Source organism: Hemicordylus capensis, chromosome 13, assembly GCF_027244095.1.
Source record: "Hemicordylus capensis ecotype Gifberg chromosome 13, rHemCap1.1.pri, whole genome shotgun sequence".
NCBI classification, from domain to species: Eukaryota; Metazoa; Chordata; class Lepidosauria; order Squamata; family Cordylidae; genus Hemicordylus; species Hemicordylus capensis.
Genome location: NC_069669.1, coordinates 7,857,357 through 7,883,823, shown reverse-complemented (window position 1 = coordinate 7,883,823; position 26,467 = coordinate 7,857,357). Strand labels below are relative to the sequence as shown.

Here is a 26,467-nt window from a genome sequence, read left to right as displayed (position 1 = left end):
GGGAGAGATTTCTTATCCAGAGACACAGTCATTATCTGTGCTGCTTTGCAGATCATTGTGATCAGAAACTGTGTCGTTTTCCCCAGAGTTGTTGCAGATTAGAGTCATTTTTTAAAATTTATTTGAAATATTCATGCCCCACCTTTTCACCCATCAGGATCCCACTCAGGGGTGGCTCTTCCATGGGGCGAGGTGAGGACATAGCCCCAGGGAGCAGAGTATTGGGGTACCAGTGAAGCAGCAAGATGCCTTCTTCCTGGTTGTTGTTTTTTAAGGGCATAGAGAGGGTGGAGGAAAGCTTCCTGCTTTCCATGCTGCTGTTCTTTTTCAGCAGCAAGAGGATGGAGGAAGGGAGGGTGATCACACGCTTTTCCTCTTCCCCTTTCCCCGGCATCTCACACTGTGCTGTGCCAGTGAACCAAGCATCAGAAGTGCTGGGAAAGAGAGTTTTCTCAGTGCTCCTGATCCCTCAGCAGCACTGGGAAAACTACATTTCTAAGTTTTCCAGGCACCTGGTTTATGGTTATCGCCTTGCCAAGTACCAGGCACTCAGTCAAGCGGGGAGAGAGGAATATCTCTCCCTCCTTCCAGGCAGAGCATCAGCAAGGAAAATGGGTGAGTGGGCAGATGGGAGAATGTTGGAAATACATGGGTGGATTGGGGTGTGGGAGTGGGTGTAAGGAGGTTCATGCAGGGCTGGGGGAAGGAACAAGCTAACAGCTGCCTTGCCTTACTTCACAGTAGGGCAGTCTCTGGGAAGTTTGTAGTCCTCTTGAAGGAAGATTTTGAAAATATATGGGGCTCCTATTTCCCAGCAGAAATGTACATATTGTTTGTGTGCAGGGCATTCCCATCCAATCTTATGATGGTGCGAAAATCCTTTGAAAACTGAATCTATATGAACCTGAGCATGACCCAAAATATCCAGCATCAACTCCTTCCCAGGTCCTTACAATCTCCTTTCTCACCTTTTTCCTTCAGTTGTCCAAGTGAACGTCTTAGACATGGAGACCGTGGCCAACTGGGCCAAGTTCACAGTCAACATCCTCTCGGTCTACAAGTGCAGAGATGAGCGGGTGAAGCGTGGTGACAACTTCTTGTGGATCCACATGAAAGATCTGGCGTGCAAATGCCCCAAGATCCAAATCAGCAGGAAATACTTGGTCATGGGCATCAGCGAAAACCCCACTGAGCGGCTGGGCCTCATGGCCGACAAGAACAGCTTGGTCATCCAGTGGCGGGACGCCTGGACCCGGCGCCTTCGGAAACTGCAGAGGCGGGAAAAGAAGGGGAAGTGCTTGAAACCGTGATTGGTTGAGGCTCTTTGTTAGTACAGGCCTCCTTCCTCTCTTGCCAATTGGTCCCCTGTGCACTCCACTCAGCAGACTGTTTCTAGAGACTCTGTATATATACCTATCATGTGAATGGATGGACTCGCCTTTGTATAGTGTATATTTTGGCAATGGTTCCTTTGGTGGGGGTTGCATGCACGAGTGCATGGGCCCTCTCTTTTTTAAAAAAAAAAAAAAGTTTATTAAGAGTAACACGATAATGACAAACCTTTAACAAGGAGCGAAGTGAATGAAAGGTCTGGTGGGGCCAATGAATTTAAGAAATGTGGAAGAAAAAAGCTCAGATCTTCTCTGGGTGGCAATGGATTCCCCCCTTTGGTTAGTTTGTCATCTATAACATCTCTCTGATTCTGGCAATTTCCAGAGGGATAACCATGTTAGTCTGTTACAGCAAGCAGAAAAATGTCCTGGGGCAACTTAAAGACTAACATTTATGGTGACATGTGTGGATTAAAGCCTACTGTATCAGATCCCCAAAGGGCTATCCTCAGTTAGACAGCAGATCGTAGTCCATTAATCTTGTGAGTTTTCGTCATCAATTAATCAATTAAATTTGTATAAATTATACACACAATATATATATATATATATATATATATATATATCTCTGACACTGAGGGTAACACTTCATGAGTCCAATGACATATTAAAACGAATGAGTTGGCCACTGGGAAATTTACTACATTCCTATGGCCCTTTGGAAGGAACCAATGCATTTCAGTGGCCATTCTCTGTCACTAGTTTTGGTATGCTCTGGCTCTATTCCACAAAAGCTTTGAACACAAGCCATCTGTTAAGTCCTCTTTTTTCCCCTTCCCCCTATCTGATTCTGGTGCCATTTTCTTACTCTGAAAAGTGAAAGGAAAATGCTGTTGGTTGGGATATTTAGTCAACCACGGTTAACATAGCCTGTTTCCTGGACTCACCCATGTGATGGAATGATTTGGTATGGAATCTCCCATGCTCGCCTCACTCTTTCTTAAGTCCCAGGACTGCTAGCTTGTGCAGCCGTACTGGGAACCTGAGCGCCCCACCCACCCCCCCGCGCGTAAAGTTTGCATTTCTTGGTGATGATGTGACAATCTCCACTTCTATTTAAATTTAAGAAATTTGTTCCAACCAAACACTTAGGAAGCAGAAGACACATGGACAGACACACACATATGCCTAAACACAAACTAATGGTCCCTTTAGGTGAATATCATTGAAGTTCTTTCCTTCTGGCTCTCTGATCTCATTTCTCATTTCTTCTTCCTTCCTCATTTCTCATGATCTTTTCTCACGTGATAAGGATACCTTGATGGTGAATTCCTAGCTAGTCTCTTACCTGTCCCCAGACTTGCAAACAAACATATCTGTGACATCAGAGGGCCTAAGGTAGGCCTGAAGTGTCATAGAGGGGTTTGCAAGTTGAGGCCAACAGCTGACTGCTTAAGAAGAATGATAAAACTACAGAATCGGAATTCTGCAGTCCTTAAGCACCAAACATTGCAGAATTAAACAGCATTAGTACTGCATTTACAGCATTGCCTTTCCAATAGCACCTTGTTAGATGTGTTAAGCCAGTCTTACAATTGTTTTTCATACTTCCGTTTAATTATGGCTCCTGTTTTGTGTCACATTGGGCAGTAATCATTGCAATGTATGTGAGGGTTATCCTGTCATCCATGATGACGATGAACAACGATGGATATTTATATACTGCTTTTCAACCCAAGTTCTCAAAGTGGTTTACATAGATATAAATAAATGAAATGAAATGGCTCCCTGTCCCCAAAAGGCTCACAATCTAAAAAAAGAAAGAAACATAAGATAGACACCTGCAGCAGCCACTGGAGGGATACCGTGCTGGGGATGGATAGGGCTACCTGGTCTACGGAAGGATGATTCCACAAGGTGGGACATTACAAGGGCAAAATGAGACGAGCACTTTGGCCAGCGGCCAGCGTTCCTTTGAGCAGCCAATTCAAGGCCAACTGGCTGCCATTTCAACAAAGTCTGAGCACTCCATGATTGGAACAGCATGAATGCCAGACAGCTCCAGCCAACATCTGGTCTAGGACATGGGGTTGCAGCATGGGCTTGGCATACCCAAGCGCTTCCCCAGAAGAGCGTTTCCCCTCCAGACTGACTGACCATCCCAGGTCACTGTGTTGTGAGTTACCCCACCGCGGAAGCATAGTGCCACATCGTGGCTGGGCTTGAATCTTCACTGGACTACGTACGTTGTAGGGTTGCTAGTTCTGACTGAAGCTATCCTGAAGAATATTTCCCCCCTGAAATACTTTTCACAAGAGCAAGCCATTAAAATTGGCAGGATTGTTTTCAGGAGTCACCGGGAGATGGATGCCGATTCCTGGAGACTCGAGGCCAATCCTGGAGGGTTAGTAAATTGCCACACCCCAGTTAGAGGAACACGTGGCAATGACGCCCTCCTTCGTTCACTCCAACCAAGCCAACCAAGAAACCTACTCTTCCTCGGAGTGTTCCCATCTCCAAAGGAGCCTCCTGATACTGAGATACCACCAAAATGTTCCTGTTGATCACTTATGCGCAGACCACTCTCTCACCTGGGCCACTTGGATAATTTGTTTAGGGGGCACTGAAAGAAATTACCATGGAAAGTGTTAGTTTGACAAAGGCACGAAGGGTTGCTGTTCACTAGATGCTTTGTGTATACAGATTGTTGATCTGTACACAACATATGGTTATCCACGCATTCTGTTCAGCACTCATACAGCGGTACACACCATCTGTACACTACATTGGAAGGGGCCAGTACCCATGCTCACTTATAAAAGGAACACATATACAGCCATTCACAGTAAAACATGTACATGTCTACAGACACCTACTCATGACAACGGAATGCATGAATAGCCCTAGCCCTCATAAGCGTTTAAGAGGTGGTTTTGCCCTTCAGAAGATATGAAGGCAAGCAGGAAACTATTGCTGTTGTGGTCCAAACCTCCATGTATTTTCTCCCATTGGAGTATCACCCACCCTCTATTTAAGTGTAGAGAAGCTACATACCTCTGAACATCAGGTGCAAGAGGCAAAGAAGAGGGGGCCTTGCCTTCATGCCCTGCCTGGGAACCTCCCCAAGGCATCTTTGCTGACCTCTGTCAGAAACGGACTGTCAAACTAAAGGGACCCTTGCTCTCAGCCAGTAGAGCCTTTGTCATTGTCATGTGCTGTCGCAGTTGTCATGTGCTAATGTTACAGGGAACACGGTACAGAGGAAGACGCTTCATGCATCTGATGGAAATGGGCTACAGCGGTTGAGAGCATTCAGGGCCAGGTGGGTTGGGATATCTTTTGGGAATCACCAGTGCAAACAGTTCTGGGATACTGGCAAACCACTTCTCTCCACCATGAAACAAACATGTCTTGCTTCCAGCACAAGCTTCAGGAGACCCTCAATATTTAAGGAGTATTTGTGTGTGTGAGGGGTCTGGAGTATGGACTTCAGCATTTGAACAATCCTTCCACGTGGAGAAAATTGAGGCAGTGGCTTCTGGACACCAGGGCACAGGCAAACGTAGGCGTCACTGCTTACGGATAAGGATACATGGTGATTTATAACTAAGTTTGGAAATAACTCCTACTTTGTTTATGAGAATTACATAAATAAAAATGTTTTTAAAATGACGACAAAGCCCCCTTCTGTCCTTCGATCTGGCCTTGTAAAGATCTGCAATGCAAAAACGGGGCAGGAGATAATGTGGTGTCTTCCTTCAACAAAAGGTTGCCCAAAATAAGGGAGTGTGGTGCAACTGTGCGTTAGATAGTGTCATCCCACCCACCCCCGGTCACATGATTTAGGACCAGGAGGATTTGGGTCTCTGGGGTTACAGTTTCTTCTGCTTGCAGTTGCTTCACCCCACCAGTGTCCTGTTAGCTCAGGGAATTAGAGTTTGATGCGCAAGGTTCCTAACAACCTTCAGTTAAATGTCCTTTGCTTCTGGGTGGCATGAATGAAAATGTTCCACTGCCGCCTTTGGTTATTTTTATGTGGCCTAATTATTACCCTGTGTCCATTTCGCGGCTGCGTTTTGATGCTTAGATGCAGTTTAATGCAGAGGCAGTCCTTTCATGGGGCGAAGGCGTGCCGGTGCCAGCAGGGCGATGAGACACACACACCCCATTGCCACTATCGGAGCAGCTCTGCTGGACCAATATGACCTTTGCAAGCTTGGCAAAGAACACAAGAAGCCAAGAGAAGACTGCCCTGAGCTCCTCACACTTTTGGCAAAGTCTGCAAGGAGGACAAAGGAGAGAAGAGGCTGCTGGCAAACCTTACACCTGTGCTACTTTCAAAGCTTGCAAAGGTCAGTTCTGAAAGGGTTCTCTTCCTCACCCCCAGCCATGGGCATAGAGCAGCCCTGCTCAACTTAGAAACCCCCTCGCCCCAAGCTGTTTTTGGACTACAACTCAAGTGGCCAATAGCCAGGGATTGTGGGAATTATAGGCTAACCTCTGCAGGAGGGCCAAGTTGAGTAACCCTGGCATAGAGTCTGACAGCATTTATTTATTTATTTATTTATTATGCATTTTTATACCACCCAAAACACAAGTTCTCTGGGCGGTTTACAAAAACCACTCCCTTAACCTCGGCTAACAGCTGGGCTGAAAAGTGGGCGAGGCCGCACTGCCCCACCGGGATCAGGCCCAATGCTGGTGCTTCTCACTCACAGCCTAAGCGAGGCTGGGCTTCCCTACCTTGGGTTAAGCTGCACATGAGAACAGCCTTCTTGTCTCAGGCGCTGCAAAACATTGAACCCCCTACCCCTTGTTTAAAGACATTGGAAGCTTCTGAACTTTGCTGATGAACTCTTCATCAGGCAAGATGAGTATTCAGAGGGCCTAAAGGTAGAACAAGTGAGCTGGTCTTCTGGTAGCAAGCATGACTTGTCCCCTTAGCTAAGCAGGGTCCACCCTGGTTGCATGTGAAAGGGAGACTAGAAGTGTGAGCACTGTAAGATATTCCCCTTAAGGGATGGAGCCGCACTGGGAAGAGCATCTAGATTCCAAGTTCCCTCCCTGGCAGCATCTCCAAGACAGGGCTGAGAGAGATTCCTGCCTGCAACCTTGGAGAGGCCGCTGCCAGTCTGTGTAGACAATACTGAGCGAGATAGACCTATGGTCTGACTCAGTATATGACAGCTTCCTATGTAAGTAAATGTCCCATTTTGATCTGTTTTCCTATTGCTTGGCTCTCAGTTGATAGATTTGGTAGTGTCCCCAGAAACCCATGGAGTATGGCCAAGCATCAGTAATTATATGTGTTGAAGAATTATGTGAAATTCTGGAGCTTGCAATGTCTTTAACTGACTAGATGGACATTAACCTAAACAGTCTCACTGAATCACTCCTCCTGTTGCTGTGCCATTTACCTTGAGGGAAATGGAAGACAGTTGTGGCTATTATCCGTTACATGGACCAGCCACCAGTTAAGCTGTCAACACAGACTGGGGGGGGGGGTTGTGGTGGTGTTTTTTTAAATAAAACCCTCACAGCTGTAAGGTCAAGGAGTTTGGAAATTTTAAAAAAAAGTTTTCATTTAAAAAAAATTGCACCACCCCTATGAATAATCTACATTCTACAGGCCATTTTATAGGTGCTTATAAAAGCACTACACTGCCCTTAGTCCAGCCAAAATAGAGAAGCTTGGCCAAGCAAGAGGCTTCCTGCCAAAGAACATGGTTGAACAAGAGGAAGCCATAAACTGATTGGCTGGCCAGCTCCTTGTTTTTTTAAGGAAGGCTTAAAGGTGGTGAATGGTTGGGGTTAGAGGGGTCAGCCATCTGGCGAAACCTGTTGGTTCCCTTCTTTGCTTGTTTCCCCAGGGCTATGATGATGGTGTGAATGAGGTCAAAGAAAGCAATGGTATAGGACCTCAACTCTCCTGGCTGGCACCATCTCATGGCTCAGCTCTGGTTCCTGGTTCTCCGGCTTGCAACTGGCTGGCACTTGGTTCTCCATTTTGCAACCTCTTCCTGCTCTCAGTCCCTTTCTTGTGAGAGAAGCTGCATCTTGGTGGACATACGATGGCCGGGCAGTGAAGACAATGCACCAAGGAGCTGAACAAGTGGTCAGTAGGCTTGTCCTCACAACCAACAGCTGGGTAGAAGCAGCGTCCAGTCAGGCGCCAAGCCCCTTGCACGCTTCCGATAAACAATTGTGCAAAAATCAAGGGAGGAGGAGGAGCAGTGATGGTGTGCTAGCTGCGATCCAGGTAGGACAGTGTGGGACATGATTTCCCTCTACCCACGATACAGTCCTGCCTCATCTGCTGTGTCTTCTTGGCACTCATCTCGACGGATTGATTTCGACTACAGTGAAAGGAGGTATGCTTCACAATGCTGACTCTGATCACCTGATTATTCCAGGTGACCAAAGCATCACTAGGCCTGCGCTAGGACTGAGGACTTGTGCAATTTTTTTTAAAGTGCTCAAATTGTGCAGAAAAGAGCTAGGGGGCCCTCTGTGAAACCAAATCCTCAGCACCAGCCCCAGTGGCTCAGGTCCAGGATGCAAGCCCCAATCGAGGATGAATAGGGCAATGAGGAGCCCCAACACCCCAAATCTAGAGGCCAAGAAATGACCCCTCCCCTGAGCCAGACTCACCCAAAGGGCTGGGCTAGAATGGGGCAATAGTTCAGTGGTAGAATATCTGCTTTGCATGCAGAAAGTCCCAGGTTCAATCCCTGGCAGCATTTCCAGATAGGACTGGACGAGACTCCTGCCTGAAACTTTGGAGAGCTGTTGCCGGTCAGTGTAGACCATACTGAGCCAGATGCACCGATGGTCTGACTTGGTATAAGGCAGCTCCCTACGTTCCTATGCCAGAAACCTTTTTGCTCTTCACTACCTGATCACTGACACAAGGAACATATCAGGTGAGACATGGCAAAGTGTTTGGCTCCAGTCTGTGGGCTGCCCCTTTAAGGATCTATATTATGCAGCCGAGGGGTGGAGCCGGAGGGCGATAATCAAGGCCAAGAGACATAAAAGGGCTCAGTTGGAGCTGGGACTCTGTTGGATTAACATGCTCTCTCTCGGAGCTCTCCGAGGTTCTGCAAACTTGCTTCACCTCACAGGAAACCAGGATGGGGCACAAGCCTCACCTCCTGACTTTCATTCCTTGTGATCAATGGCAAGGGAGTTGGGGGCCCCCTCTGTCTCTGTAGTGCAAAGTTGCCTAATTCTGTCCTGCTTTCTAGAAAACCCCAATCACTTCCCTTATTACAACCCTCCCTTACTTCTGTAACTCAGAATGCACACAAGTGAGCAAAGATTATAGTAAAGGAAGCAATTCAGATTTCACCATGGAAGTGTGGATGGCCGCTTGCTCAGAACCTCAATTTTCATTTTTAAAAATGTAGTCCCTAGTCCCTATGGATCTAAAGATAGCATATGGGCAATGGCAAGTGACATTTTAGATGGCAAAGGGTCAAGGGAGCTAAGCAGCATATCCACAGTCAAGGACTTAAAACTTCAGTGCTCTTCTCAGCTCTGTCTCTCTGCATGACTAGTAGAACAGAGTAGGTGAAGCAAACTAAGCACATTTTATTAATCTGCATAATTTATATAACTTTAATTTGTTTCTTATAGTGCCAGGCATTGGTTTTTTGGTTTTTTTTTAAGCTTCCCATGCATTAATACTAGAGAGTAATACCATGTTCCAGGGTGGATGTAAGGAAGTATTTCTCCATGCAAGGCATACTTCTGTTGTGGAATTAATTGTTGCAAGATGTTGTAGACCATTCATGGGAGTTGCTTCTAAAAACAAAGGATTATTAGACACATTAGGGGAGGATAGACCCATTAGTTGCTGTTACAAAGGGTAGCTAAATAGAAACCTCCATGTTCAGAGGCATTGTTGGGGACGGAGGCAAGCTAAGAGGATCAAGCCAGATTATTCCCTGCCACCAGCACCCCACCGACACCCCCACCACTGCCCCCGACTGAGCTACAAACTTTCTGCCCAGCCTGACAGGGCTTTTTATTTTTATTTGCAAGTAGTTTTGCAAATGGGGGAGCATTCTAAGATGGACTCTCCCCACCTGAGGCAATATGAATAAGACAAATATGTATATTCTGCTTTTCAAAAAAATGTTTCCAAAGCAGTATACATAGCTATGAATGAATGAATGAATGAATGAATAGAATGGCTCACTGTCTGCAAAAGGCTCACAATCTAAAAAAAGAAACATAAGCTGGACATCAGCAACAGCCACCGGAGGGATGCTGTGCTGGGGATGGAGAGGGCCAGTTGCTCTCCTCCTGCTAAATGAAGAGAATCACCATTTTAAAAAGGTGCCTCTTTGCACAGTTAGCAGGGAACAGACCACTTGACTCCCTCAGGATTCTGTCACCACCCCTATTCTGCTACTCATATACAGTAGGCTTCAGACAGGGTGGCAAAGCCTGACTAAAGCCATCCCTGGTATTTTTCTAATCTTTTCACAGTCCCAAACTATTGAAATCTCCCAGACTGCTTTCAAGAGTCACCTAGAGACTCCAAGCCAATTCTGAAGGGTTGGTGGTGACCCCAGCCTCAGACAGTGAGAACTAGGGACGACTCCAAGGGGGAGCAGATACTCCCCACCCACCAATATTTTCCCACTCCCCCCTTTCACTCCCCCACCCCGCAGACTGGAATGTTACACCAAAGTGTCAGACAATACAGTGATAGTATAGTATGGTCCTATCGCTTGAATTAATTATTTTAAAAGGCCTCCATTGTTTAAAGAACCCTTGTGCACTCACTCACTCACTCAATCCCAGAACAGTGTTTCTCAACCACCGGTCCGCAGACCGATGCCAGTCTGCAAGGTGTTGGGTACCGGTCCGTGAGGCATCACTAATAAAAATCACCCACCCCCCAAAAAAACATTTTTGGGCTGACGGGGGCCAGCAGGAGCTCTCCGGAGCTTATTCCTAGGCAACCCTCGCTGCTGGATAATGTTTATTTTGCTTCCTCGAAATGAACATTATCCAGCAGTGAGGGCTGCTTGGAAATGAGCTCCAGAGAACTGCTCGGAATTGGTTTTTTTTGGGGGGTGCCTGGGGATGGGGGGGCAAAGGGGGTGACCCCCTTACTAACTGCTGGTCTGGTAAACTGCGCACGAATAATGTACCAGTGCATGACTCCAAAAAGGTTGAGAAACACTGCCCCAGAACAAGCAGTGGAAGCCAGGTCAGTCGGAGGCTCCTCCAGCCTCCCAGGAGCCAGGCCAACCTTTTAGCTTCCTTCCTGGCCAGGAACTGGGCTGGGTGAGACCCTGTCTGTGTGCAGGCAGGTGCTGGGGTCATCTCCCCTGCAGATTGCAGCTGGCCTGATAGTGACTCCTCTCCCCAACCCAATTTTTCCTGCCCCATGGTCTTGGAGAGGAAGAGAAAACTAGCCTGGAAATTAGACGGGAAGATCTGACTAATCCCCAAAGTCGCTTTTGTCTTAAGAAGCCTCAATCACTCACTCCTCAACCCCAGAACAAGCTGCAGAAGTCAGTGCGGCCTTACCCCTATAATTATGCCATGCATAGCAAAATCCTTGCTTCCCAATAATATTCTTGGCTACCCCTTTACTCCTCCAGACTAGGGTGTTCTAGAGTCACTCTTGGTGAGAACAGAGTATTCAAAACCACAAAAGAGTGTGCCTATGTACATCAGAGAAAAATGGGAGGGTTTGTGGTCCCAAATCCAGGAGCCCTGCTTTGTTTTGTAGTTGAAGACAGTGAGAAGTCCTGGACTGAGATACGCTTAGGATAAGCCAAAGGCCAATCCAGTGAGATGGTTCAATGTGTGAAATTTCCCATCCTCCTTTGAAGACCCTTGGCTGGTACAAACATTGTCCCTAATAGAGTTATATGCCACAAAGCCTTTGTTCGAGTACATTCTGTATTTATACAGCAGGCCATGTATACAAGGGATTAAAATAAACCATTTATTCCTTCATCTTGGACAAATCACATTATCCAGAAACTCCACGGAGCAGAGCTTTCTGTTGTCAAAATAAACACTGGCCAGTTTTTTCCTTTCAAGAACCCACGCAGTGAGAAATAAATGGCTCCGGCCTACCAGAAGCACAGCACGTACAGGGGTGAATTAATAGTAATAATCCATTGTGAGGTCCAAGACAAATGGAAGATGGCAAGAAAAGAGCACTTTTAATAATGCATTCCTTCATTCTGTCTACTGTTCTTGCTGCCGCTGTTTCCGGTTAATCCATGACCTAATTTTTTCCTAAATGGCTAATGGTTTTAAGTGCCGCAGTGCCACAGCTTTCAGAGAAAACCAGTTCCCTGCTGCTTTGTATGTTACAGGAAAGGACTGGTGTCAGGGCTGGTATCATTGGGCAGCTACTGAGGGTCGGGGATGTCAGAAGGGCCCACCGTTGATCCCTGAGACCACCTCTGTGCCTACAGCCTTCATGATGTGGTAACAGAGTAACTCCCTCAGCGCCCACCCAGAGACGAAGGGTCCCATGGTGGGCAGTTTGCTGATGCCAACCCCACCCCACCCCCGAAACCCTGAGCAGCCTTGTTACCAAAAATGGTAACTCATCTAGATAACTGTGCCCAGCCCACTTGATCATTCCTTTATGGGAAAACTGACTGACTGTTGTATTAGTGAGATGTTTCTGTTTATCATAAACATGGGTGAGTGGTGGCCCAAGACCTTGCATTGCCTTAGGCAGGGTGCCAAATGCTGCCTCCCCTCATGTGCCTCCCAGTGTGTGTGTGTCGGGGGGGGAGTTGTGCGCTGTGCTAGCCAGAGGACGCCACAGAGGGCTAGGGTGGGGAGCCAGTTTTGCAGTGGCAAGCCTCAGTTGTCCCCTTTGTGAAGCAGGGTTTGCCTTGGTTTGTATTTGGATGGGTGACTACATGTGAGCACTATCTGCTGCAGGATATTCCCCTTAGGAGATGGGACCACAGCTCAGTGGTAAAACATCTGCCGGTCTGGCTTTCTTTGACCTCCTCCAGCCCAAAGCAAAGCACTCTTGGGGCGGGGATGGGTGGGATGAAATGCAGTCCAAACCAAGGAAATCAGGCCAAAGCTTTAGCTGCTGCCTTAGAAAAGACTACAAATCCCAGGAACACCTGCACCATTCCTGGGACTCCATGGGGAAAGGGGAAAAAATGTCCTTTTCAGTCTCAAGCCATGGAAGGTGGATCCTTACTCTCTCACAGTGGGGAGCAAAGCTGCTGCCTGTCTGCATATACTATACTGAGCCAAGTGGACCAAAGGTCTGGCTTGATCTAAGGCAGCTTCCAATGAAATAGCACACAAAGTTAGACTATGACTACGGATGTCCATATACTCCTTTTCAACCAAAGCTCTCGAAGTGGTCTATACAGAAAAATAAATAAGAAATAAACTAGAGGCTTCCCTGTCCCTAAAGGGCTACTATTCAAAACACAAGGTAAACACCAGCAATAATCACTGGAGGGATGCTGTGCTGGGGTTGAATAAGGACAGTTGCTCTCGCCCTGCTAAATGGAAGAGAATCGCCATTTTAAAAGGTGCCTCTTTGCTCTAGAGTATATATGAAGTTCCTCCAAACTCCTTGATGCACCAGAATTGTTTTTGATTTGTAATGTTGTACAAGTGCCGATTCTCCTCCTGATAAGAGCAACATCCGGAGCTGACCTCATCAGGAGTTGGCAAAAGAGAGCATAAGATCGATCACTGTCTTCCAACATCTGTGCCATCTCTTCCTTGCAAATGGAAAAGAACAGCCACTGAAACCCAGAAAGATCTAGGCATGGCGGTCTGTGCCAGAATTAATTTATTATTGCATCGATCCTTTGCACCATGCATGCACCAAAAGCTGAAGGCCACATAAATCCCACCTCTTTGGAGACCACCAGGTTCAGATGTAAAAATATAGATTTCCCTCCAGTTATATTTCACAGAAGGAGCCACCCCCCTCCCCTGCTTTTAAAATAACGATGACAAGGTCTAAAAGGCATTTAGTACAACACTGGCCCAGCCCTCCTTCCCTGAGGTTCAAAATATATGGGACATAACCAGATCCTAAAATTCCAATTACATCACGACCACCTATTTTAAATGCTGTTAAAACTGGCTCAGCTCCCCCTTCCGTGTTTTACACATCGCCACATCCATTTAAAAGCAATGCACCGTGTACTTTATGGCACAGTTGAAAATATCTTTTCCCTCCCCCCTGTTTTTCCAGATGGGAGTTTATAGGATCTTCCAGAATGTTAATAATGGGATTTTGAGAAAATGTCCAAACTCAACGACAGTCCTTGGAATTTATGGCCCGAGAAGATGACCGGGGAAAATACAAAAAAGGTGACTGACCAAACAATGTATCTTATCAATCTGTTCTGAGCTAAGAGACTTGGGTGACGTGGGGGGCTACTAGGGGTCTACCAGGGCCTGACCCTCTCAGAGATGTTCCAGCTCCTCCCCACTGAATGTCCAGCTTTCATTTTTTTCAAAGTAAGTTTCTAGTCCTTTTACTTGAGTTAGAAGAGGATATAGCTCACTAAGAAGTTGATTTACTTCCACCTAGCAATGTTCTAGTCAATCCGTGCAAAGACCCTGGGATAACGGAGATGCATTAGGCCCTCATTTCTCAATGAAACGTTATTAGCTGTACAATTAAATAACTGTAAATAATTGGTTACCTGTTAATTCTTTTCTGGATGCTCTGCAATGATCTTCTGCCCCCCCCCCACCCCACAACTTACTGTGACTGCTATTACTACTACGACCCCACTTAAGACTCCTCGCCACCTAAAACTTTGCCCTCCCACTTCTTAGTGAACTAAAGGACAGATTTGGTTCATCAGAATTTCCCAAGGCTAGCCAACCCCGCACAGAACATCTGTGCCTTGGGGCCGGCGGTTACCTCTTCCCCCTGCCTACCTTCTGCCCCAGTCTCCACTTCCTGACCACGGCCGACTGGTGCCGGGCCCATCCGCCTCTCCTCCCCACTGCCACTTCTGCCCCCCACTTTATTTTTCCCCTCCTGGGCCTTGCCACCCCTGGCCTCCATGGCCGGGCCGCGACGGCGGTGAACAATCCTCCTGGGTGTGCCTCAGCCAAGCAGGTGCCTCCACCACCCAGCCAATCAGCTGGGCGCTGTGACGCACATTCCAAGGCGCACCCAGGAGAATTAAATATATAGATTATGCTCCTGGACAGAGTAGCCATGGACAGAAGTGCTTTTGGCTAGTTTAGTTGGTGCATTCGCTTTGCCCTATCCCAGAGAAGGCAGATCTTGTCAAATTTACCAAGCCTGGGTCCCATCCAGTCCCCAAAAGTGCAGACTCCAAGTCATTAGATCTCTATAATGAGCAAAACACAAGCCTGCCTTTGAAAAATGCCAGGAAACCTCTGTTGCAGATGGAGGCCTATAGCATCTATACTGTGCAATCCTCATTCACTTTTGATATGTTTCCAGGCCCATATTTGACATGGAGATCCGCAAGGGAGAATTCTTGGCATCAGACTGGTTGGTGGTGTCAACTACAAATTCAGTACACAATGGCAGCCAGAGGAAAGAAAATGGGCACAGTTGGAGGCGCTGGTGAAAAAGCTTTGCTTCGGTGTCCTATGGGCTCTGTCTTCGCCCAGGGAAGGGGTGTGTTGTGCTAAGAGAGAGCCAACAGCAAGCCTCTGGCAGTACCATCCTCAGCAGGAGCAAAGTCTTTGTGCTTGCCCAGAACCAAGGCAAACAAAACTGCTCATACTTTCCCTCCAAGGGACAGAAATGAAGCAATGTGCACAATAACACAGCACAGGCGAAGAGAAATGGAGAGGGGGAGGTGGTGACGCCTCTGGCACAGCCCCTTCGTCCACGTAACCCACTGTCCCTGGGGCCCGGAGGAAGAGGGGGTCCATCAGCTGGCCGATTGCTTGCTCTTTGCTCTCATAGGAACATAGGAAGCTGCCTTCTACCGAGTCAGACCCTTGGTCCAGCTAGCTCAGTATTCCAGGCCTGCTCAACTTTGGCCCCCCCAGCTGTTTCTGGACTACAACTACCATAATCCCCAGCCACAGTGGCCAATAGCAGGGATTATGGGAGTTGTAGGCCAACATCTGCAGGAGGGCTGAAGTTGAGCAGGCCTGGACACTGACTGGCAGCAGCTCTCCAAGGTTTCAGCTAGGAGTCTGTCCCAGTCCTACCTGGAGATGCTGCCAGGGATTGAACCTGGGACCTTCTGCTCTGCCTCTGAGCTATGGCTGCATCTCCTAAGGAGAATATCTTACAGTACTCACATGCAGCCACCCACGGAAATGCATACCAAGGCAGACTCTGCTTAGCAAAGGGGGCAGTTCATACTCGCTACCACAAGACCAGCTCTCCTCCCCCCAAAAGAAGGTGGGGGCAGGAGGGGCAGGGGAAAGGGCCCACCTTCCCTTTTTGTCCCAGGCCCACTCCAAGCTTGCTATGACCCTAGTATTCACAGCTTTTACTACCGGTTCTCAGGACTGGATCATCACTACTAGCCTATCCCACCGTCGCCATAAATATATGGTTTTTGAGTGTACAAGGACGGCGCTAGTTCATAATCTAATGCAGATGGAGAATTCTTTGAAAGCTGGAACTTTGCACTGGATTTCACTGATATACTTTGGTCCATTAAAAGTAGAACCTAGTTGCTTTCACCAAAAGAGAACAACAAAAATATCCCCCAAAACAGGGGTTTTATTATAGTTTTGGGGTTTTTTAAGCCAATCACAGCCCTTTTAGCTCAGTTTGGGCAATGCCTCCCCCCACCCCTCTCCTTTTGGGATAAATTTTACCCACAGGCAAAATCTCCTCCTTTGTTTTAAGGTCTCTTTCTCTCCTCTGAGCCAAATCTAAGAAATAGTGGGAGGAGCACACACTAAACCCAATGAAGAATTGGTTTGGTCACCATATCTCTTGCCATGCCAAAACCCAGCCTTGTAAGAACAAGATGCTGGCCTTGGACCTGACCCAGTAGGGCTGTTTGCCACAGTGCCCTCCACCAGATGCCTCCGGGAAGCCCACAAGGAGGAAATGAAGGCATGCCCACTCTCTTGCTGTTGCTCCCCTCACCTGGTATGCCTCTGAGCCTATAGCCATCAAAACTAGTAGCCATTAATAGACCTGTCCTCTATGAATTAGTCTAAGCTCCTTTTAAAGCCATCCAAGCTGGTGGCTACCACCACATCCCGTGGCAGGGAAGTCCATAGGTTAATTATACACTGTGTCAAAAAGTTGTTCCCTTTGCTGGTCCTCAGTTTCCTAGCAATCCATTTCATGGGATGATCCCTGGTTCTAGAGGGAGAAAAATGTCTCTCTGGCCACTCTCTCCACACCACGCATAATTTTTTAAACCCCTAGCATTTTCCCTCCACCACTCCTTATGAGTATTGCGATCTTGGCTTGTTCCTTTCTGCACACTACTGATCAGCCTTTGGCTTGCTCATTGTTAATATGCGCCCTGCTGTTTCTCTCTCACCTCATTCGCCGAAACACACATCTGCTTGCTTGATTCCAGAGAATTCATTTCATCTAGCCATTGAACCGTGTGTTTTCTCCCCCTAGCCAGTTTTAAAGCCTGTCACCCTTGATTTAGTGAGCCAATAGTGGCTGGGAGAGGAACCGAGGGGGGAAGTACAAAAGAAAGAAACAAAATAATGAATAAAAGGTCCCTGGAACATCTGGAGTTGCTCTTAGGCAATACGCAACATCCCAGGCCAGATGTTGGGGGACTGGCTTCTACTTGTGATACGTCAACATGTCAAAATTTAAAATTCCATTCACACCACTCGTCTTGCTCCTTTTCCTTGATCCGTCCTGGCCACTTGATTGGCTCCTTCCCACCATGCTCTCCAGTGCACCCCCTGCTGGTAGATTTGGGCCTGTGACGCTCCATTGTTATTTTTTTTTTTTAAGAGTCTTATACACCTTAAAAGAGTCAGCCTTTTTGCATTGATCCATTTGCAAATGTACAAAGGTGTAATCTGTGACCCTGCACCTCAACTGTGCAGCCACAGAACGACATAATGTGTACAGGATGAATCATTTTGCAATTCTTAACTTTAAAAAAAAAGCTGGTGTGGCCCTTATGGTGGCGTGAGCCTTGACAACTGGAGATGGTCTCTAGTGAATGCTCAGAAGCCAGAAGAGTCCAAACACCATTCCAGGGGTCAAGTCATGGGGCTTCAGAGGCCTGATTCCTCAGCTCCTTACCTCTTGAAACAGCTAGCTGAATCAAAATAAGATCAGTTCCTTCTTGGGCATCTCCAGGTGAGGCTGGGGGCGGAGAGGCTCCTGCCAGGGACCTTGGGGGGCAGTGCTGGGCTGGATGGAGCAATGGCCTGACTCAGTGTGGGGCAGCTTCCTCGGTTCCTATAACAGAAAAATCACCCATTAAACCCCTTCATAATATATGCAAAAAAGGCAAAAAAAAAAAGTTGAAGGGACGCTTTTTAAACCTTATGTATAAGTAGTACTTAAGTCCCAGATATTGCACTGTGTTGAACCTGCTGTTCCAGATGTTGGCTGGAGGTGTTTGCTGATAACACACAGCCTGTGCTCAGATCGAGGGAAAACCTGTCCATCACCAAGACAGAGAGGTTGTTCTGAGGCTGACTGCTGAGGCTGAGGAGGGCAATGGAGGGGAGGCAGGAATCTACCTTCCTTCCCCCACATAACCCCGGCCCTTCCACTCCCGGGCTTGCTCATGCTGCATGCCCAGTGACAGGCGCTGTGGTAAGTGGTGCAGTGATCCGGAGGTGGTGGGGAAGGTCGCCCAGCCACCAGATATCCCAGAATGCACCAAACTGCTTGCATGGTGCATTACGATATCTTCCCGTCCTTCCCCCCAGGTCCATGGAAGCTCGGGCTGCTGGCAGCCTGAGTTTCCACCAACAAGGCAGTGAGGTAGGAAGTGTGTGCATGTCCTCCTACCAATTTTCCCTCTAACAGGGATTCCCAGATGTTGTTGACTACAGCTTCCAGCATCCCAATGCAAAACCCATTGTAGCTGGGGATTCTGGGAGTTGTAGTCAACAACATCTGGGAATCCCTGTTAGAGGGGACACTTCCTCCTACTTCACTTTTAGCTGAGGTTTCAAACCCAGGCTAGCTGGCAGAGGAGCTCTGGGATCAGGAGTGATCCCAGCACTTCTCTCGAGCAGCTGTACTTGAGTGAGCTACAGCTTTCCTACTGGTACAAAGGAACTACAACAAATAATTATATACCACTTTTCAACAAAAGTTTCCAAGGCGACTTACTTAGAGAAATAATAAATAATAAAATAAAATAAGATGGAGCCCTGTCCCCAAAGGGTTCACAATCTAAAAAAGAAACATAAGATAGACACCAGCAACAGTCACAGGATGGGTACTGTGCTGGGGGTGGAGAGGGCTTTATTGCTCTCCTCCGCTCAATAAAGCTAACCACCACTTTAAAAAGGTGCCTCTTTGCCCAGTTAACAGGTACTGAGAATGACTTCAGAGTTAACTAACAATAGGTCTTGTGGTAGCATGCATGAATTGTCCCCTTTGCTAAGAAGAGTCTACCCTGGTCTGCTTTTGAATGGGAGACTATTCTCCTTAGGGGATGGGGCCACCCTGGGAAGAGCATCTGCATGCTTGCATGTAGAAGGTTCCAAATTCCCTCCCTGGCATCTCTTCTGAGAGAAACTCCTGCCTGTAATTTTGGAGAAGCTGCTGCCAGTCTGGGTAGACAATACTGAGCTAGATGGACCAATAGTCTGATTCGGCAGTAGAAGGCAGCTTCCTGTGTTCCTATCCTGTACCAAAGAAGCACTTTACGGCATTAAAACAGCTAGGTTTTTGAGCAGGACCATGCTGCCTATATTGCAGGGTGATTCAACACAGCTGATGGCTCTGAAGCACTCGTGGAGGAGGTCAGCTTGGCTATATCGCATTTGTACAGACAGAAAGAAAACACAGGGGGTGAACTAAACCTTCCCTGCAGACTGTTGTGGCTCGACTTGAATCAATCGGAATGCGCATTGGTGGTTTACATCCAGTGTGGATCTGGCCCAGGGAGTGGAAAAGATGCCGGGGGTGGAAGAAAGATGGCCCATCAGCAAAAGCTCCCGCACAGCACAAGGCAATGACGTCCTTCGCACAGCGGACACGCTCCATCACCTTCGCCGCCCCAGCGTGACAGCCGCAGGGTAGGAGGGGAGACGTGGGGGAGGCTAGGCCGCTGGAGGTGTCATCCCTCATGGGCTGGACACGCTTCATCCGTCAGCAGATTGGACAGCTCAGTGCTCTTGGTGAACCCCAGGCACACTCCATCTGCCCCCAACATGGTGGCCATCCATCATCTCTCTTAGGCACACCCAGGAACATCACAGGAGCTGACTGTGAAAGAAACGAGGCAGTTCTCTCTTCTCCAGTCCCGCGCATGAGCATGGTGGGCTGATAAATCACAAGCCACTAAAAAGTAGAAAGCGGGTGTTAGTCAAAGGGATGGTTTGAATAGACTACAGAGCAGAATTATTGGGGGGGGGGACTACAACACGGAGACTAAACCTCGAAGAAACAGATGCACATCACAGGATGTTCAGAGATCAGGCATTTTGCTCTGACGCTGGTGTGATGTTGGGTACTTAAAAGACCACAGTCCTCCCTTTAATAAACAAACTCAAGAATGTCCTCCCAAGAATAATTATGTCTGACTCCTCCCCAAAGAGAAACTGGAGGAGAGAAGTGCAATTTGTTTGGGGGGCTAAACCATCACTTTTGTCCTCAGTACAGCACTTTTAGGGGAGGAGAAAGCAGAGGTGCACCTAGGTAATTTTGGAGCCTGGACCTAAAGGCCTTTGAAGCCTCACCCCACTGTAAGTTAAGCACCATGCCCCCTCCCCACACACACACCCCATGACACATGCAGTATTTTAAATACAAGAGTTCTTGAGGGCACAAAGAGCAACTGGCTCACAAGAATATAAAATAGGTATATTTGTGCAATAATACAGTAGCAGAAACATTTCAAAACGCAACTCAACATAATCCCATCCCACATATTTATTTCCCCCACTCCCCCCTCTGTCTCTAAATCAAAGGCCATGCTCGGCTGCCAAGCACGGTGGTGTGGCACAGCGACCACACCACCTGGGACAGACTAAAGAGGATTGGGTCGGGGGCAAGTGGCATGGAGGCCCTGGACTTCTGCCCGGAAGTCCAGGGGGAAAGTGCTTCTGGGAGACAGAGACATGAAGTGGTTGCTGCTGCTGGGGCAGTAGCAGAGATGACCTTTCCCTATCCACTCTCCAGAAAGAAGCGAAGGAAAGAATTTCTCATTCTCCCCTTGGAAAGACAGCCCCTGTTTCTAAAGGGGGAGGGGGAGGGGGAGGGGGATGAGAAGGGAAAGTTATTATACACCAAAGAATCCAAACACTTGAAAAATAGTGACCACACATTTTGCTCCACAACTCCACTTCTACAAGAGCTAGAGCTTAGCTTGATTAAAAAACAAAAAACAAAAGCTGGGAATCTTGGGAAATTCATTGGAGGAATCCAAATCTCTAACCGATTGGAATTGAATCTGGCGCAATTTGATTTGGACCCAAATCTAGCCAATGGACCACAGGGGCAATTTGTTCTGACTCCAAATCACCCAAATCAGTTAGATTTGGGTACAAACCGATTTGTACCCTAATCAATTCGCACATCCCTACCAGTCAGCACTAGGGATGTACACGAGCTGGCAAATGGCTGGTCCAGCATGTGGGGGGTTACCTTTATTATTTATTTATTTATTTATTTATTTGATTTATATACCGCCCTTCCAAAATGTCTCAGGGCGGTTTACAATTAAAACAAACTTATAAAACAATGAAAAGCTAAAACAAATTAAAAACAATAAAACAACAACTAACAATTTAAAAACATTTTAAAACAAAAATTAAACATTGTCCCCAGACCCCAGCTCAAGAAAACACATAGACTTAGTATGGAAGAAAAGGGCCACAACTTTGTTAACTATTACACAAGGCATGGCAGACTGGAACACCAGGTGATTAATCACCCTTAGAGAACAGTGCAGGCCAATAGAAGCAGGTCAGAACTCTGAAATCCTACCCAGCACCCTACTGGGTGACACACCCTGGCTCGGGAATGGGCAGGTACACTTCACCCAATTCCTTCAAAGCCGACCCCCCCTTCTGTAAGAGAGGATCTGGATACTTCTAGGCATTCGTCCACCCCAGACCTTTAAGGATCAGAGAGGGTGCATTTACCCCCTCCACCACGTTTCCCACCTGGTGCTGTCTTTAAAATCATTGGTACGGGGCGGCAGTGTACCTCCTTGCCTCCCCGGTCAGCGTCAGACCAGAAATGTCTGAGACTTGATGAGATGACTCTCAGGATTGAAATGTAGGAATCTTGGCCAATGGCCATCCATCAGTTGTGGATGCTCTCACTTTACATTTCCTTTATCAGTCAAGGAGTTGACCTACACGGTCGCTCCCCCACCCCAGCTCTATGATTCTAAAAAGGAGGAAGTCTTTGGGTTTATTGTAAGGTAAAAGCCCGTCCCTGCAGAAACTAAAATCAAATTTACTCAGATATATTTGCAAGCTACCTGAAAGACCCAAATGGTGAAAAGGCAATCAGTCTATTAAATAAAAATCGATAATTAAATAAATAAGGTTTCAGGAGGAGTGGGGGAAAGCCTCTCTTGGAACTCCCTCGCCTTCTCCAAGCCCTAAATGATACTATAAGATCTGCTGGCCCAAATTGGCTGGAGCCCTGAACAGAAGTACTCTTAGAGACTGTTCGCACGTGCAGCCTAACCCAGGTTAGAGGTGCCCAGCCTGGTGCGTCGGGGCAGTGCCACCTAGCCTGGCATTTTAGCCCACCAGTTAGCTGAGGTTAAGAGAGTGAGCACTCTCTCAGCCCAAGCTAACTGCTTGTATGTTCACTGGGGCTATATTTAGCCCCAGTGGATACAGAGACAGGTGCCTAGAGTGCCCTTCCCTGGGGGAATCCCCCCATGCATCACGTGTGTCATGCAGTGCATTATGGTATTTACGGAGGCTGGGACAATGAGTCCTGGCCTCAGATCAATCCGCCCTACACCGCCCTGCATGGATTAGGGCTGTTAGTGTGGGAGTGAGTTCCACACTCCCACCGAGTAACCAACAATCATCTGGGGGGAAGGCATGGTTTGGGAAGCCTTTCCCCCCATCCAGTTATGTGAATGACCCCCTAATGTTATTAATTGATCGACTAATTCTTATTAAAAGGGGATTAGCCAGATTCATGGAGGATAGGGCTATCAACAGCCACTAGCCTTGGCAACTGTATATTTCCACCAGGATCAGAGGTGGCATGCCTGTAAACACCTGGTGCTAGGGAACAGGAGGGGATGGTTGTTCCCCTTTCCCCCGATTGCAGACTTCCTAGCATGCACTGGGCTGGCCGCTGCATCAAGCCTAATCCAGAAAAGGCTTTTCTTATGTTCATGTGATTGATTGATTGATTGATTGATTGGGTTTAAGCATTTTTGCCCTACCCTTCAGCCAACCGGGTGATTTTAATCAAACTATTAAAAACAATAAGAACCCATTTAAACATTTAAAGGCATATTTGGTCTTTCAGCAGCTCTTTTTAAAATCTGAACTAGTCAAAGGATAGTAGAGGAGCCATCCCAGCAGATGGAGGCAGTGATAATGCTGTTCCCAGAAGGCTTGTTTTGTTTTGTTTTGTTTTCCCTACTCCCCACTACCCAGAGATTTCCCACAATATCAAGTCATTCAAATCTCTCCAGGATCACTTTCACGAGTCAGTCGCTTGGAGATGGGTGCTCATTCCTGGAGTTCCCAGACCACTCCTGAAGAGGTGTAGAAGAATTTTGCTTGCCAATCTTTCTGCTTATATTAGGAACTCTGGGTCCATAATAGGACGCTGGGTCTGGGTGCGGAGAGCATCATTTCCCCAGAACCCAAAACAAGCGGAGATGGAGGCATTTCCCAAAGGAAGCCACTAGCCAGTTTGTCGCCCATTTATTTAGCTATTTCCATTCATTTATTTTCCTCACCTGTGTCTTTCGTCAGCTGTATTCCAACCAGAAAAACCGCAGAAGCAGCCATCTCTTATGAGGAGAATCCAAAACACACAGGGGCCAGCCTCCAAGAAAGACGGTTCCCCGGAGATCTCGAGAGTCAGCCTTGCTGGCCAGCTTGCCTACCTCAGCAACTCCATCCGCCTTGTCCATTTCCTACTTTCCTTTGAGCATTGCCAGCCGTTCGGCAGTTTTGCCTGGACGGCCTAGCAATGTTCCTCCATAAAACACAAGCATGCACACACATGCAAATAAAAACTCGCCGAGTATTTAAGGCTGATACAGAAAAAGGAAATTCCCCGTAGTCCGTCTCGTTAGAAGATCTCTTTCACAGAAGTGCCGAGTTTCTGACTCTGTACCGAAATCAGCAGGAAGGTCAACAGGTGCAGTCTTCGTGACAGCTCTGTGAAGGCAAAAAGCGGCAGCTGTTGAATGTTTCCCTCTCGTTTTATTTTATTCCTCTGCCTAAACCTGTAACTCGCCCCATCCTGAAGGCAGTTGGTTTTAAAAGAATATAAAATATCCAGCTAAAATGAAAAACAGCTGTTTTATGGTTTAAAGGCTCTGTCAGAAAAGGAATGAGCTCTCCCCCAGCCATATATCAGGCCTATAACCTGAAAATGGTCAGGTGCTTCGAGAAGGCGGGAGCCATTTTGTCAAATAAGCCAGCGTGGTGTAGCGTGGTGTAGTGGTTAGAGTGCTGGACTAGGACTGGGGAGACCCGAGTTCAAATCCCCATTCAGCCATGATACTAGCTGGGTGACTCTGGGCCAGTCACTTCTCTCTCAGCCTGACCTACTTCACAGGGTTGTTGTGAGGAGAAACCTAAGTATGTAGCGCACCGCTCTGGGCTCCTTGGCGGTAGAGCGGGATATAAAATGTAAAAAATAAAATAATAAATTAATTAATGAATTAAATTAAATAAGTTGGCCACTATGTATCAAACAACCATGCTTCAGCTAATCACAGGCTGAAGAGCCATGCTGAGGAGCAGACGCTCCTCTTCTGTCATTTTAAAAATAAAGAGCCTTAATGGATCTTCGCCTGATCGGGACCACAGTGTTCACGGAGGGGAAGGTGAACTCGCTTGGCTTCAGCTGTTTTCCTGCCAAAAACTGCCTCTCAGCAGAATCTCCCCCTGAAGATGCTGTTCAGGACTCTTTTCACCTCAGACTGTTTTCCCGCCAAAAAAAAAAAATCACCCCCCCACCTCAGCTGTTATCTCCCCTGAAGCAGCTATTTCCCCTATTTAGGACAGGAAGGTGAACTTGGCTTCAGCTGTTTTCCCGCTAGTATATTTGTAAATAAATAGTGTTTGTAAATAAATAGTTCTCATTTAAACACACACACACACACAGTCAATTTTCCAGTCTTTTTTCAAAAGGGAACTGACCCAGCATCGGCTTCCTTAAGAATTTCTTACTGCTCACTGAACGGAGGTGCACAAAACTAGCTCTGTTATTGCCCCAAGTTATTGCCTCTGTTATTGCCCCGTCTCCTGAACTGTATTCCAACTGCACCATCCTATCATATCCAATAACTACCTTTTCACTACCTGAGATTTGGCCAATTGGCATTGCTTGCTTGCTTGCTGTTAAGGACAGCAGCAACTAGACTTCGGGCCTTTATGCAGTCCCCGGCCACTTGCTAAGGCTAAGTGGCAATCTAGAAGTTTGTAGTGGTGAGTTGTGTGAGGGGGTTATTTTTATTTTAGAAGCTTTGTCACCCCAGCAATCGTCTCACACAGAGCCTGGAAGCACTAGAGGATCAGTCTTGCAGCCAGCTACTACCGGTCGCCATTTTTTAAGCCTAAAATGGGGCAGAAAATTACCCAGATCCACTGCTAACAAGACAGAGGCTCATATATTTAGCAGGGGGGGAGCAACTGTCCCTATCTATTATCCCTCTAACTATTGTCGGTGCCTCCTTTGCTTCTTCTTTTTAGATTGTGAATCCCTTTAGCACAAAGAACAATCTTCAGACTCTCTTGTGGCAGGCAGTTTGGGAATCACTCCTACTAACAGAACAAAGATACATCTTTATAAAGGGGTGGGTTTCCTCAAATTTAGCAGGGGGGGAGCAACTAACCCTTTTCAGCCCAGCATAGCATCCCTCAAAAGGGCTAGCAGTCAAAAACGAAGCACAAGGGAGACTTAAAAAAAAAAAAAAGATGTTCAGCATTTTTGAGACCGGGAACCATCTTCAGACCTTCTGAGGCAATCATTTTGGAAATCACCCTCTGCGAACTGGGCAGAGATGCACTTTTCAAAATGGCAGCTCTTTTATTTAGTAGCAGGAAAGCCAGCATAGTGTAGTGCAGGCTTCCCCAACCTGTGGCCCTCCAGATGCTGCTGAACTACAATTCCCATCACCCCCAGCTACAACTTATTGTCACTGGGATGGTGGGAATTGTAGTTCAGCAACATCTGGAGGGCCGCAGGTTGGGGAAGCCTGGCGTAGTGGTTAGAGTGTTGGACCAGGATTGGGAAGACCTGAGTTTGAATCCCCATTCAACCATGAAACTCACTGGGTGATTTTGGGCTAGTCATGTATCTCTCAGCCTAACCTACCTCACAGGGTTGTTGTGAGGATAAAAATAAGCATGCACACACCTATGAGTTCCTTGGAGGAAGAGCAGGATATAAATGTAATCTATCTATCTATCTATCTATCTATCTATCTATCTATCTATCTATCCCTGTTCAGCCCAGTCTAACAATTTTCTAATGGTTGTTGCTAGTATCGTGTGTGTGCGTGTGTGTGTGTGTTTACATTTGTGTGTGTGTGTGTGTGTGTGTGTGTGTGTGTGTGTGTTTAAATTGTGAGTCCTGTGGGTACAGAAACCCCTTTCATTTCTTTGCTATGTAAACTGCTTTGGGAACTTTCATCCCAATCCTGATCTTAGTTTATTCAAAACAACCCGATGGGCTTCATACTGAGGTTTATTCCAAGCAACTTGGTTAGAATAAGCAAGTTGGATGTCATGACTGATCTTGGGGTTTTTTCTAACCTAAACTGGTTCCGGGTGTGCCATGGGCAACAGCCACTAGG

General features: G+C 47.1%; 1 protein-coding gene and 1 long non-coding RNA gene across 11 annotated transcripts in view; one reads left to right on the top strand and one right to left on the bottom strand.

Moving 5' to 3' along the window:
• NTN3 (netrin 3) overlaps positions 1–5,010 on the top strand; it is a 139,304-nt gene extending 134,294 nt beyond the window's left edge. For both annotated transcript variants that reach the window (XM_053276846.1, XM_053276845.1), the window contains one exon: positions 982–5,010. In XM_053276846.1, the coding sequence (XP_053132821.1) occupies positions 982–1,310 (329 nt within the window). In that variant the 3' untranslated portion in view covers positions 1,311–5,010. The remainder of the gene's footprint in view (positions 1–981) is intronic.
• Positions 1–25,737, bottom strand: part of LOC128336746 (uncharacterized) — a 30,788-nt gene extending 5,051 nt beyond the window's left edge. For 4 of the 9 annotated variants that reach the window (XR_008312059.1, XR_008312061.1, XR_008312060.1 and 1 more), the window contains exons 1-4: positions 23,393–24,730; positions 17,560–19,785; positions 9,034–9,137; positions 969–1,268 (exon numbers count right to left, since the gene is read on the bottom strand). This is a non-coding gene — a long non-coding RNA (uncharacterized LOC128336746). Of the gene's footprint in view, positions 1–968; positions 1,269–9,033; positions 9,138–17,559; positions 19,786–23,392; positions 24,731–24,809; positions 24,946–24,971; positions 25,393–25,504 lie in introns of those variants that run through there. The other 5 variants (XR_008312065.1, XR_008312066.1, XR_008312062.1 and 2 more) reach the window with 5 other exon arrangements.
• Positions 25,738–26,467: the final 730 nt, after the last annotated feature.